This window comes from Myxine glutinosa, chromosome 7, assembly GCF_964187855.1.
Source record: "Myxine glutinosa chromosome 7, kmMyxGlut1.1, whole genome shotgun sequence".
Lineage (NCBI taxonomy): Eukaryota > Metazoa > Chordata > Myxini > Myxiniformes > Myxinidae > Myxine > Myxine glutinosa.
The window spans coordinates 147,789,643-147,802,328 of NC_136267.1; the positions used below are offsets into that span (position 1 = coordinate 147,789,643).

Genomic DNA, 12,686 nt, shown 5'->3' on the forward strand with positions numbered 1-12,686 from the left:
GTTGGACAGCCATGAAACCCAATGAAACCGTATCGCACTGCTCTCGTGAACGGAGACGTTACCGACCAAATTCAAAAATCAACCGTATATTAACAGCTCAAAATAATCCTGTAAGCAATGCTGGATTATAACTCAAACTTCACATGTTGTTAATCGAAACGTTGAGTCATTGTTTGTTCAATTAAAGGTTGGAGATCTTACCATGGAGTCATATATATATATATATAGCTGTGATGTTATATCATCACAATTCTGCCTATATATATATATATATATATATATATATATATATATATATATATATATAGATATATATATATACAGTGAAACCTTGACTTACGAGTGCACCAACTTACGAGTTTTCCGAGATACGAGCCGTCGCTCGGTCGATTTTTTGCTTTGTGATGCGAGCCGAGATCTGAGTTACGAAGCGAGCGAGCTTATGCCACCCGCCACTAGAGTTTCTACTATTTCTCACAGTTATGTGTGTATATATATATATATATATATATACATATATATATATATATATATATATATATATATATATATATATATATATATATATATATATATAATATATATATATATATATATATATATATATATATATATATATATATATATACTGTATATATCTATCTATCTATACAGACTTGGCATTTAACATGGAATTTTTTTTTTTGTGGGGGTGAACTTACTTTTCAAGATGACTTAGAACCAAAAGTTCATTGGAATTATGTTGATATTATTCTAGATTTTGTAAATGTGACCTTTAAAAGAAACAAAAACCACATTTGACATTTCGAAGCAAACAAATTGATACTTGAAAGTGATGTAAACTGATATCGAACTCAATTCATGGACAGCACTGTGTTAAACTTCTGTGCGTTTTCCAGAAGTATCTCTTTATTTTGCACATTAGCCAAAATTGTTTTTTAGCAAAAACAAAAGTTAAATTACGACTGGGATTACGGACAGTAAAATTACAGTTCAGTACTTCGTGTAACCCCCACGAGCATTCAGGAGAGCACGTACACGTTGAAGCATGCAGTTCACAAGATGTGCCAAGATTTGGACAGGAATCGCTTGCCATGCAGTTACAATAGTCTGCTGCAATTCACGCACAGTGGTGGGCTGCTGGTCCAAGTTGTCGATTTGACGCGTTAATTCTGCCCACAAGTTCTCTATCGGATTCATATCCGGGGACATGGCAGGCCACTCCATATGCTCTACACCATGGTCAGCAAGAAAGTGTTGGATCATGCGAGCACGATGAGGCCGTGCATTGTCATCTTGGAAGACAAAGTTTCCTCGAAAGGCTGCACGAGCAAATGGAAGCAATGTTTCTTCCAGAATGGCCCTGTGCTTGAACTGGTTCAGGTTTCCATTCAGAACAACCAGGTCAGTTTTGCCCCCCTGCATGAAAAGCAGCCCAAATGGTCACCCCCACCACCTCCAGCTTGGACTCTTGGCACTATACAATCTTCGTTGTAGGCTTCATGCACTTGGCTGCGCACTCGGACGCGGCCATATTGACGATAGACCAGAAATCTGGACTTGTGACTGAAGATCACGTGATTCCAGTGTCCTGGTTGCCATTGACGGTGCTCTCTGGCCCAATGCAATCGGCGCTGGCGGTGTTGTCTGGTCAGACGTGGCTTTCTCTGGGGACGCCTGGCACGATAGCCTGCTTGAACCAGTCGTTGGTTGACTAGCCTTCTGGATACAGGCACATGTTAGTTGCTGCCACTCAGCCCTAAGCCGATTAGCTGACTTGGTACGGCCATTGCGGGCTAACTGGTGCAGCTGGCGATCATCCCTCCTTGTGGTTCTGCGAGGACGTCCTGACCTCGGCATTGGAGTAGGGACACCCCTCTGAGCATTTCGTTTCAGGATCTTTGACACCTGACCTTGAGTGATGCCATACTGCCGAGCAATAGCACGCTATTTCTTGCCGGAATTTCGTAAAGCCACCACTAAATGACAAATAGCATTGTCGAGTTGACGGACCATCTCCAGGGGAAGCGGCAATAACTTTTCTAGACGTGCAGCAGTTGTTTTCCACTAATACAGAACGCAACAACCCTTATATACCCGATTGTGAAGCCAATCGTCAAATGCACCTGTCCGTACATTTTTTCACGCCACCTGTGATATAATCCTGTTATTGACTTCTTGCTGCGACAGACAATCATTGACATGGTTCTTTTAACAAGGACATCACCGAAGGGTAAAATAAATTCACCAGATTGATATACCGAGTTCAGAAAGTAAACCCAAGTCAAGAAAAAAAAAAAATTCCATATATCCATATATTCCATATATAAAAAAAAGTCTGTATATACATCTATATATATATACATATATGTATATGTAGTCCTAATTATTAGCCCCCGCCCGCAGCACGTTAAGCGCAAGATAAGACACTCCGGTATTTATTTATTTATTTACCATGAGCTGGAGCGTGTCTGTCCAGGCCATAACATTTCTACCAATTGAGCTTTTGTCATAAAATCTTCAACAAACCTTTATTATGGGATTATTGACAACAATTTTTTTTATTGAATAAAATGTATTATTTGTTTTCACTGTCGTTTTCTTCAAGTTTAGTTTGAGAACAAGATATCTCAAAAAGTTGCGGACGGATTCGGACGAACTTTGCAGAGAGGTTGGGTATGTGACAAGGCCGAAATAATTAGATGTTGATGAAGATCCGAATTCGGATCCGGCTCGTATAATTTTCCAAGTGATTCTTCACCATTGAGTGATGGGGCTAAAACCGATACATAGCACGATATCTCAAAACGTTATGGACGGATTTGGATGAAACTTGGTGGACAGGTTGTGTGTGACAAGACCAAATCGATTCGATTTTGGTGAAGATTTGAATATGGATTCGGATATGAGAATTATTTAATTCCTAATTTATTCTTCGCCATTGAGTGATCGGGCTAAAACCGATACATAGCACGATATCTCAAAAAGTTATGGACGGATTTGGATGAAACATGGTGGACAGGTTGAGTGTGACAAGGAAGATTCGATTCGATTTTGGCGAAGATCTGAATATGGATTCGGATACGAGAATTATTTAAATTTTAAGCGATTCTTCAAAATGAAAAAGTTGTGGACGAGTTATGACTAAACTTGGGGGATGAGTTAGTAAGGTGGCAAGAACAAGCAGATTAGATTTTGGTGCAGATCCGAATCCAGATCCGGCCTACCAGCGGGATGCAAAACAAACTGTTCAGTCCCGTCCTCTTGAACATCCATCCAGACAGAACCTTAACTCGAAAATTACTTGATACATTTGTTTCATATTCAGCACATGTATGCAATAATATCTCAGCAGGAATCACGTCAAATTATTTTGGGGATGGAGCCAAATTGTAATTTTGAAAATTAAATATTTTTTTACAGGAGAGAATCGTGCAGGATTGAGTAAGCTTTCGGGAATCATTGCTTATTTATATACCCTCTGCCCTCTCTACGACCAACACACAACGTTGATCGATTTATTTATTTATTTATATACACTTTATGTCCACTGCATTCTTGTTTGTTTCAATCCTCCTTCTCCTGTCTCATCTCCATCTTGATGAGATTCCTGGTAATACACTCTAAATTCATATGTATTATTTGTCCCTTTATCATTTTGATTTTATTATTCAGATTGTGCCGAGTACAATAATTCTCTTGAGTATGCCACGATTCATTTTTGAACAAAAATAAAACAATGACAATATCTTGCGTTTTTTTTTTTGTTTTTTTTTGTGTATGCAGAATCGAGGCTCGTGAAAGAGCTAACATTTATCACACAAACAAATCAAACAGACAAATAAAGTATATAAAAAGGGGAGCGGTAGACAAGATGGGGAGAGAAGGGGAAGCACACAAACACAACATTTGAGAGCAGGGACATCAGGAGATGTGTGGGAGGGAGAGGGCTTGGGGGGAGGAGGCGTGGGAAGGGGGGGGGGGGGGGAGGGTGGGAGAAGTATAAAACACAAGGACACCAAGGACTTCCAGGAAAAAAGTCGGTATTTCAAAAAAGTGGATTTGGGGTGAAATTAGCAGGGGTAGAAAAGATCAAGGTTTTGGATTGGGGAAGATAAGAGATGGTGGTGAACAGCTGTTTTAAAGACCTGGAGGGAGGAGTGGGATTGAAGAGAGTGAGGGAGTTTGTTCCAGAGGTGGTAAAAAGAGGAATGAAGGAGTGAAGGTGAGCAGAGAGTCTTGATTTTGGCAGTTTAACCATAAGAGGGTTGCAGGCAGATCTTAATGCGACCTGCAGGAATATTTGGGGGACAGAGCCCAGAGAGAGCTGGGGGAGCAAGGCCGAAGAGGAGTCGGTAGAAGACGGAAAGACCACCAACCTGCCTGCGGTGAGTAAGTGAAAGGCCCTCGGAGATAGCTTCATCGCGGGAGATTCCATTGATTCTGAACGCTTTGGTTTCAACAGCGTGAAGACGAGCTCGGTGTGAGGCAGGAGCACCAGCCCAGAGGGGAGAGCCGTATTCCATTGAGCTGCGGATGAAAGCCTTGAATGTGGTGAGGAGCTCAGGTGCGTTTGAGTGACAGAACTTCTTGGGGAGGATTATTCAGAAAGTGGATGGGAGGGTTGTCCAGTCGGTCTTTTCGGAGAGACATCGTAAGGGTGTGAGATGTCAGGATTGAAAGACATGTTCCACTTGTTTGCCCAGTCTGTGTTTTTGTCCAGGTCTGCAGAGAGTGAGGACGCTGCAGACTGCCGATCTGAGGGATGAGGAATGGAGCGGCAGAGAGTGGCGTCATCAGCAGAGATAGAGAGGATTTTAAAGAGTCAGAGAGATCATTGATGAAGACCAGAAAAAGCACAGGGCCAAGAACACTGCCTTGGGGAACTCCAGCCTGAACAGGAAGAGGAGATGAGAGAAACCCATTCAGGGACACACGTTGACTACGACTAGAGAGGAAGTCCGCCAGCCATGCATGGAGATTTCCATGGATACCAAAGCAGGAGAGTTTGGTGAGCAGAGCGGGGTGCCAGACCGTATCAAAGGCACGTGATATGTCAAGGGAGACAGCTCTAATTTCCTGTTTGGCATTGAGGACCTCCATCCATTGTTGAGACACAGAAGCAGCATGTCCAGAGTAGAGTGACCTGGTCTGAAACCAAATTGATGATCAGAGACCAAGCCATTGGAGAAGAGGAAAGATTTCATATCCGAAGCAATGATGGATTCCATGACTTTGCTGATAATTGGGAGAAGGCTGATTGGTCTGTAGTTGCTAGGATCTGTTTTGGCACCTTTTTGTGTAAAGCGGTGATGTTGGCTGATTTCCAAGCAGATGGCAGATGACCTTGAGCAAAAGAGAGGGTGAAGAGAACAGAGAGAGGGAGTGAAAGAGCAGAAGAACAGGATTTTAGGACCCGTGGGCTGATGCCGTCAGGTCCACTTGCAGAATCAGAGTCGAGGATTGACAGAAACTTTTCCACCTTGTCAGGAGGAAAGGACACAGAGTCCAGGAGCAGCTGGGTTTGACTGGGTACGTTGGGTACAGAGAGGGATGGGTTTGGGACACAAGATTTAGAGGCAAACACAGAGTTGAGGCATTCAGCTTTTTCACGTGCGGAGTCAGTTGTGTAGTCATTTGAGGTAACAGAGGGGATGGAGGGGGAACAAACACCAGAAAAAGATTTGACCAGATGCCACCAGGTTTTGGAAGAGGGAGACAGATAAGATAGTTTGGTCTTTAGTTTGGTCTTGAGAATGGAGAGATATTGTTTCCTGGCTCTCCTGAGGGTGGACACACACTTGTTTCGGGCTTTGTGAAAGGAAATGAGATTTCCTTCCGTTGGATTTGCTTTCCAGGAGACAAAGGCAAGTTGTTTCTGGGCAACAGCCTCACCACAAGATTCCGTGTACCATAGATGGGAGGAAGGGTATGACAACAGAAGACGTGATGGGATAAATCTGTGCATGAGAGAGAGAGCAATTTACTTTGGAAGAATTCCCAGGATGAGTTGATGTCAGAGGCGGTAGAGATGGGAGACCAGTCCAGATGATTAATGGCTGCTTGAAGACCGTGCCAGTTGGCCTGAGTGAAATGCCAGACTCGTCGACGCTGAGGAGGCTCTCTGAGAATGGTCAGAGAGATGTCCACTTTAACAAGCACATGATCATATGAGCCGATTGGAGCAGAAGAAGAGCAGCAGACATTTTCAGGGAAGTTAGTCACAACCAAGTGCAGAAGAGAAGATGCTCCGTTGACTGAGATCCGGGTCGGGAAATTGACAGATTGTGTCAGTCCCAGTGAGTCGCAGAAGTCCTTTGCTGAGGAGCCATGGCTGGTGAGAGAGGTACCCACACCCAGACAACTGGCATGGTGACAATTGAAATCACCACATATGAGGAAGAGAGAGTTGGGATGAGTAGATAGAAGTTGGTCCATATTATCAGACAGCGAGATGTCGATGGAGTCATTACTGTTTGGTGGACGGTACAACACACATATGAACAAAAGTTGGGAGCGAAGGGGAAGCCTTAGCCAGAGGTATTCCTGGGGGTGAGGTGGAGAGAGGGCAGTGCAGGGCGAGTGAGGAAGAGAGTTTTTGATAAAGATAGCAACCCCACCTCCAGGATGAAGCTCAGGTCTATCATACCGGAGGAGGGAGTAACCCGGGAGAGATACGAAGGAATCAGGGACATCATGAAGGAGGAAAGTTTCTGTTAAGCAGATCACGTCTGGTTTGTCAGAAGCAACCTGTATGGAGAGATCAGTCAAGTTTGAGCGAAGGCGCCAGATGTTTGAGGTCCATACCGTTAATGAAGAGGAAGGGGGGCATCGGATACAGAACAGGTGGGGGGGGGGGGGGAGGGGGAGGAGGAGTAGGGTAAGATGTGGAAGAGGAGGAAGAGGTAGGGAGAGCTGTTGAAGGTGTGTCGGAGATTTCAGAATAGCTCGGAGAAAGGGAAGGATGGGGCGGACAAAAGGTTTGATGGTGATTGGGTGAGGCACAGTGAGGTGTTATTTGAGGAGGGGGGAAGAGCGAGGCAGAAGGTTGGGGGAGATGGAGGTGAGAGTTGGAAGGGGGAAGAAGCGGGAGGACGCTTTGAGGAGGAGGGGTGTGAGGGGGGAAATGGTGAAGAAATGAGGGTGGGGAGATTTGAAGGGGAGGGGCAAGGGGGGAGTTTATGAGGGAAGGGGTTAGGGGGGAGTTTAAGAGGGAAGGGACAAGGGGGGAGATTTGAAAGTGATGGGAGATGGGGAGATTTGGAAGGGAGGGGTGAGGGGGGATTCTAGGAGGGGAGGGGCGAGGGGGAGTCTTGGAGGGGAGGGGTATGGGGGGAGTTTAGGAGGGAAGGGGCAAGGGGGGAGATTTGAAAGGGATGGGTGATCGGGAGGATTTGGAGGGGAGGGGCAAGGGTGAAGATTTGAAAAGGATGGGTGATGGGGAAGATTTGGAGGGGAGGGGCAAGGGGGGAGATTTTGAGGGGAGGGGTTGATGGGAAGTTTTGGAGGGGAGGGGTGATGGGGAAGATTTGGAGGGGAGGGGTGAGATTGGATTTTAGAAAGTGTATGATTAATGGGAAACGCACATTTATTGCAAAATGAGTTTGTTGTGACCTTCGAGTCAAAAATATGTTTAAGGACGCTGGAGGGGGAGGGGGGGTGGAGTGCAGGTGAGTTAAGGGAATGTATGAAAGAGGCACTGTGAGAGATGGAATTTTTTTTTGGAATGAATAGATTTGGTGAGCAAGTCGAAAGCAACATTTTAAAGAAGAAGAAGAAAAAGGTGTTATAATATATGACAGAATACAGTACTTCAGGGAAAGTTTAAACATTTTAAAATTTAACAGTGAAAACTATCTGGGGAAATAGGGATGAAACACGTGGTCGAAGAACGAACGAACGAATAAGAACAACGAATAAACAAATAAGAACAACGAATAAGAACAGAGGAGGAAATGTTTTTATTTTTATTTTTTGAGTTGAGATTTTAAACAAGTAAGTATGGGGTGAAAGGACTGGGAAAAAACTGAGAGAACGAAAGTAATTGGAGCACAATCGATGGACCGCTGAGAGAAAAACAGCCTCAAGGTAGGACACAGTACAAGGCCTCAAAAGACGCGACACGAATTAACCGACGATTTTATATACAGGTATGAAAGATTAACACCGAGAATCCTCCTCGGGACACACCACAGGCACACCCACCGAAAGATAAATACAGTTTCGAAAAAACCACAATTGTGAACAATAATTACTTAACTTCGAAAACGTGAGAGCGTGGACAGCTTCGAAAAGACGTGACCTCGCCGACAAAGATCTCGCGAGATCTCCAACGTAATATCCTTACGTTTCCTTACGTAATATCAAAAACACCCGCTATATTCCATTGTTTTGATTCGTTTATTTCATCAAATCATGTTACATACATATACACACACCAACGTTTTGTTTTGTAATATGGTGCATTCGCAATGTGATTGCCATAAGTTGAAACAGCACATTAAGACTGCCCGATTGAGTGTTATATGTTTTTTCCATAAACACAGAGATTGCAAGCAGCTAGTTGGAGTTTCATAACATCCAGTTATATAGATCAATCAAATTTGGTAACTTGAGACAGAACCCCATCTGTCTGTGCTAATATCAAATTAACTTTTAGCTCCTCATTAAATGTTTTCTTTTCCACCGAGCAATAATTTCATGTCATCAATTCTTAGGCAGATACAACATTAGGCTTTGGTCCCTTTATTAAAATGGTCCGTTTATGGAATAAAACAAGCTTAACTGCAACAAATCATTATCTTTTATCAGAGAAAATGTTCGTCCATTTTTTGTGGACAATATGCCTCAAGGCCCGCACAATCACCGTAAAGATTCTTCCACAACCTTTTCTTCCAGTGCACAAAATCGCTCCAACATTGCATTATATGTCTGAAACACAACAGTTCGGTGGGTTAAACGATTTGTCATCAAAATGGTGAAATTCATTCATTGCGGCCATCCATATATTGAGCAAGTGGAGGAAAAGTAGTATATTGAGAAAATGAGAGAAGGCAAAGGCATTGGGGAGAAAAGGGAAGGAGGTTTTGGATAAGATCTGAGTAAGGTGAGGGAAACGAAGAGAGGAATGAAACATATGGCGGAAGTCAAAAGTTCTGCCATTTTTAAATACAGGATATCAATTATTTTTGAAACAATGTTGCCATGAAGAGGTTCTGAAAAAGTGCATTTCTTTTACATTGGATAAATAATCTGTGCTGGTTAAATAATGACAGCATCTAACAATAAATTACATTTAACATTCTTGTAATTAGTGCTGCGAGAGAGCTCTTCCTGGAGCCGCAGACAAAGCGTGCATCTTGGCGGTGATGTCAGAGCATTCGTCTCAGGTTGGAGAATGGCTTTATTTATCATCATTGCTCATAACTGCATCCAATGATGACTCCAGTTTGTGCTTGGTGAGGCAGGAGATAATGTTCCATGTGGCAGGCAGAGCCTATCGCTCCCGGTACCACACAGAAAGGTCTGTATGGTTTGGATTGTATGGTCTGGTCAGAAAGGTCAGAAAGGTCTTGGTTCTGGTGCTCTCACCATTCACAGCTTGGAGTCGCAGTGTCACAAATATACATATGTGTGTATGTATGTATGTGTGTGTATATACAGTCACGTGAAAAAGTAAGTACACCCCATGTAAAGTTTTGACTTTTTCAACATATTTCAACATACAGCTATTTGATCTTCATTTCAATAACATTGAGAGATAAAGGTGATATAACATAACAAATATCATGAAACATTTACATTTTGTAGTCTATTGTATAATTTAAATAAACATAAATGCAAATTTCGCATGTGGAAAAAGTAAGTACACCCCTATATTTATCACTACTTCAAATACGTAAAATTAGAATCAGGTGCACTAGCTCAGGTGCAAATGATTAGAACATTGTTAGAGAGGATCTTGGAGGAACCTGTCTTATTTAAACCTCAGACATTTCGTTTGGTTTGCTCTTTGTTGTTGAAGTGTGCGGCGTCACCATACCGAGATCAAAAGAGCTCTCTGAGGCCTTCAGAAAGAAGGTTATAGATGCCTACGAGTCTGGGAAGGGATTTAAAAAGATCTCCAAACAATTTGAAATCAATTATCCGACTGTCATCATCAACAAGTGGAGAAGATTCCAAACAACTGCCAACTTGTTCAGGCCAGGCCGCCCCAGCAAGTTCAGCCCAAGAGCAGACCGCAAGATGCTGAAAGAAGTCTCTAATAACCCCAGAATGTCATCACGGGACCGACAGGTAGCTCTTGCCACTGTTGGTGTCAAAGTGCATGAGTCTACCATTAGAAAGAGGCTGCACAAATTTGATCTACATGGGAGGTGTGCCAGGATGAAACCTTTGCTGTCCAGAAAGAACATCAGGGCAAGACTAAAGTTTGCCAATGAACACCGAGGCAAAGACCAGCACTTCTGGAACAATGTGCTCTGGACAGATGAGTCAAAGGTAGAGCTATTTGGCCACAGTACCAGAAGACATGTTTGGCGAAAACCAAAGACAGCATTTCCCCACAAGAACCTGATACCAACTGTAAAGCATGGTGGTGGAAATATTATGTTTGGGGCAGCTTTGCTGCATCAGGGCCTGCGCAGCTCACCATCATATAATCCACTAACAACTCGGCGTCACCATACCGAGATCAAAAGAGCTCTCTGAGGCCTTCAGAAAGAAGGTTATAGATGCCTACGAGTCTGGGAAGGGATTTAAAAAGATCTCCAAACAATTTGAAATCAATTATCCGACTGTCATCATCAACAAGTGGAGAAGATTCCAAACAACTGCCAACTTGTTCAGGCCAGGCCGCCCCAGCAAGTTCAGCCCAAGAGCAGACCGCAAGATGCTGAAAGAAGTCTCTAATAACCCCAGAATGTCATCACGGGACCGACAGGTAGCTCTTGCCACTGTTGGTGTCAAAGTGCATGAGTCTACCATTAGAAAGAGGCTGCACAAATTTGATCTACATGGGAGGTGTGCCAGGATGAAACCTTTGCTGTCCAGAAAGAACATCAGGGCAAGACTAAAGTTTGCCAATGAACACCGAGGCAAAGACCAGCACTTCTGGAACAATGTGCTCTGGACAGATGAGTCAAAGGTAGAGCTATTTGGCCACAGTACCAGAAGACATGTTTGGCGAAAACCAAAGACAGCATTTCCCCACAAGAACCTGATACCAACTGTAAAGCATGGTGGTGGAAATATTATGTTTGGGGCAGCTTTGCTGCATCAGGGCCTGGGCAGCTCACCATCATATAATCCACTATGAATTCTTCATTGTACCAGAGGGTGCTTGAGGATAATGTGAGGCCATCTGTCGGAAAGTTGAAGCTCAACCAAAGGTGGACCTTGCAACATGACAATGACCCTAAACATACCAGTAAATCCACCAAGGAATGGCAGAAAATAAAGAAATGGAGGGTTCTGGAATGGCCATGTCAAAGCCCGGACCCATCGAGATGTTGTGGGGGGGATTTGAAACGTGCTGTGCATGCAAGAAACCCCTCAAACATCGGACAGCTGAAAGACTTCTGCATGGAGGAGTGGGCAAAAATTTCTCCCAGTCGATGTCAGAGACTGGTAGACAGTTATAAGAAACGCATACTCTAGGTTGTTTCTGCCAAAGGGGGCAATACCACATATTAGAGCCAAGGGTGTACTTACTTTTTCCACAGAAGGAAATGGCATCTCTGTTAATTTTTTGTTGAATAAATTATTGCAAAGTCAATTTCTCATTGTTTTTTGTTCAATTAGATCACCTTTATCTATAGATACTGTTTAAATGAAGATCAAATATTGATATGTCCACATATGTTAAAAAGATTTTAAAAAACATTTAATGGGGTGCACTTACTTTTTCCACATCTGAAATTTGCATTTATGTGTATTTAAATCATACAATGGACTACAAAATGTAAATGTTTCATGATATTTGTTATATGATATCACCTTTATCTATCAATATTGTTGAAATGAAGATCAAATAGCTGCATGTTGAAATATGTTGAAAAAGTCAAAACTTTACATGGGGTGTACTTACTTTTTCACGTGACTGTATATATATATGTATATATATATATATATATATCAGTCACTATGCGACCTTCATATCATCAGTGGGGAACCGCCAGCAAGGTGTCCCATACAGCTGCTGCTGCACCTTGCTGGGAGCGATAAGCACCGCCTGCCACGCGGTAACGTTATCTCTGGTATCCACTCATCATATGGAGTCGACCTGGTTGCGGTTGGGAGTTACTACTAATGGTATCTGTAATCTGGTTCTCCAACCTAATGAACGGACAACATGACGTCATCGCCATGCACGTCCGCCTTGCCTGCAAAGTTCCAGAGGAACCATCTAGCAGTGCGTCATTACGGATTATAAATACAGATACTGTCACAAGTGCATGCAAAACTCACAGTTACCGACCTGGTTTCGCCCTTGTTGGGGCTTCATCAGGGCAACGCAGTGAGGCTTTCCATACACTTGTAACTCTGTGGCCCTTTCGGTTTTTATATCAGTCACTATGCGACCTTCATATCATCAGTGGGGAACCGCCAGCAAGGTGGCCCATACAGCTGCTGCTGCACCTTGCTGGGAGCGATAAGCACCGCCTGCCACGCGGTAACGTTATCTC

General features: G+C 43.2%; 1 protein-coding gene and 1 long non-coding RNA gene across 14 annotated transcripts in view; one reads left to right on the forward strand and one right to left on the reverse strand.

The window, feature by feature from the left end:
* Window positions 1–12,686, forward strand: part of LOC137431732 (uncharacterized) — a 103,775-nt gene that overhangs the window by 60,629 nt on the left and 30,460 nt on the right. The gene's annotated exons all lie outside the window — the stretch shown is intronic.
* The window catches only part of XYLB (xylulokinase), a 181,419-nt gene continuing 177,114 nt past the window's right edge, over window positions 8,382–12,686 (reverse strand). For all 13 annotated transcript variants that reach the window (XM_068123363.2, XM_078782404.1, XM_078782397.1 and 10 more), the window contains one exon: window positions 8,382–8,931. In XM_068123363.2, the coding sequence (XP_067979464.2) occupies window positions 8,863–8,931 (69 nt within the window). In that variant the 3' untranslated portion in view covers window positions 8,382–8,862. The remainder of the gene's footprint in view (window positions 8,932–12,686) is intronic.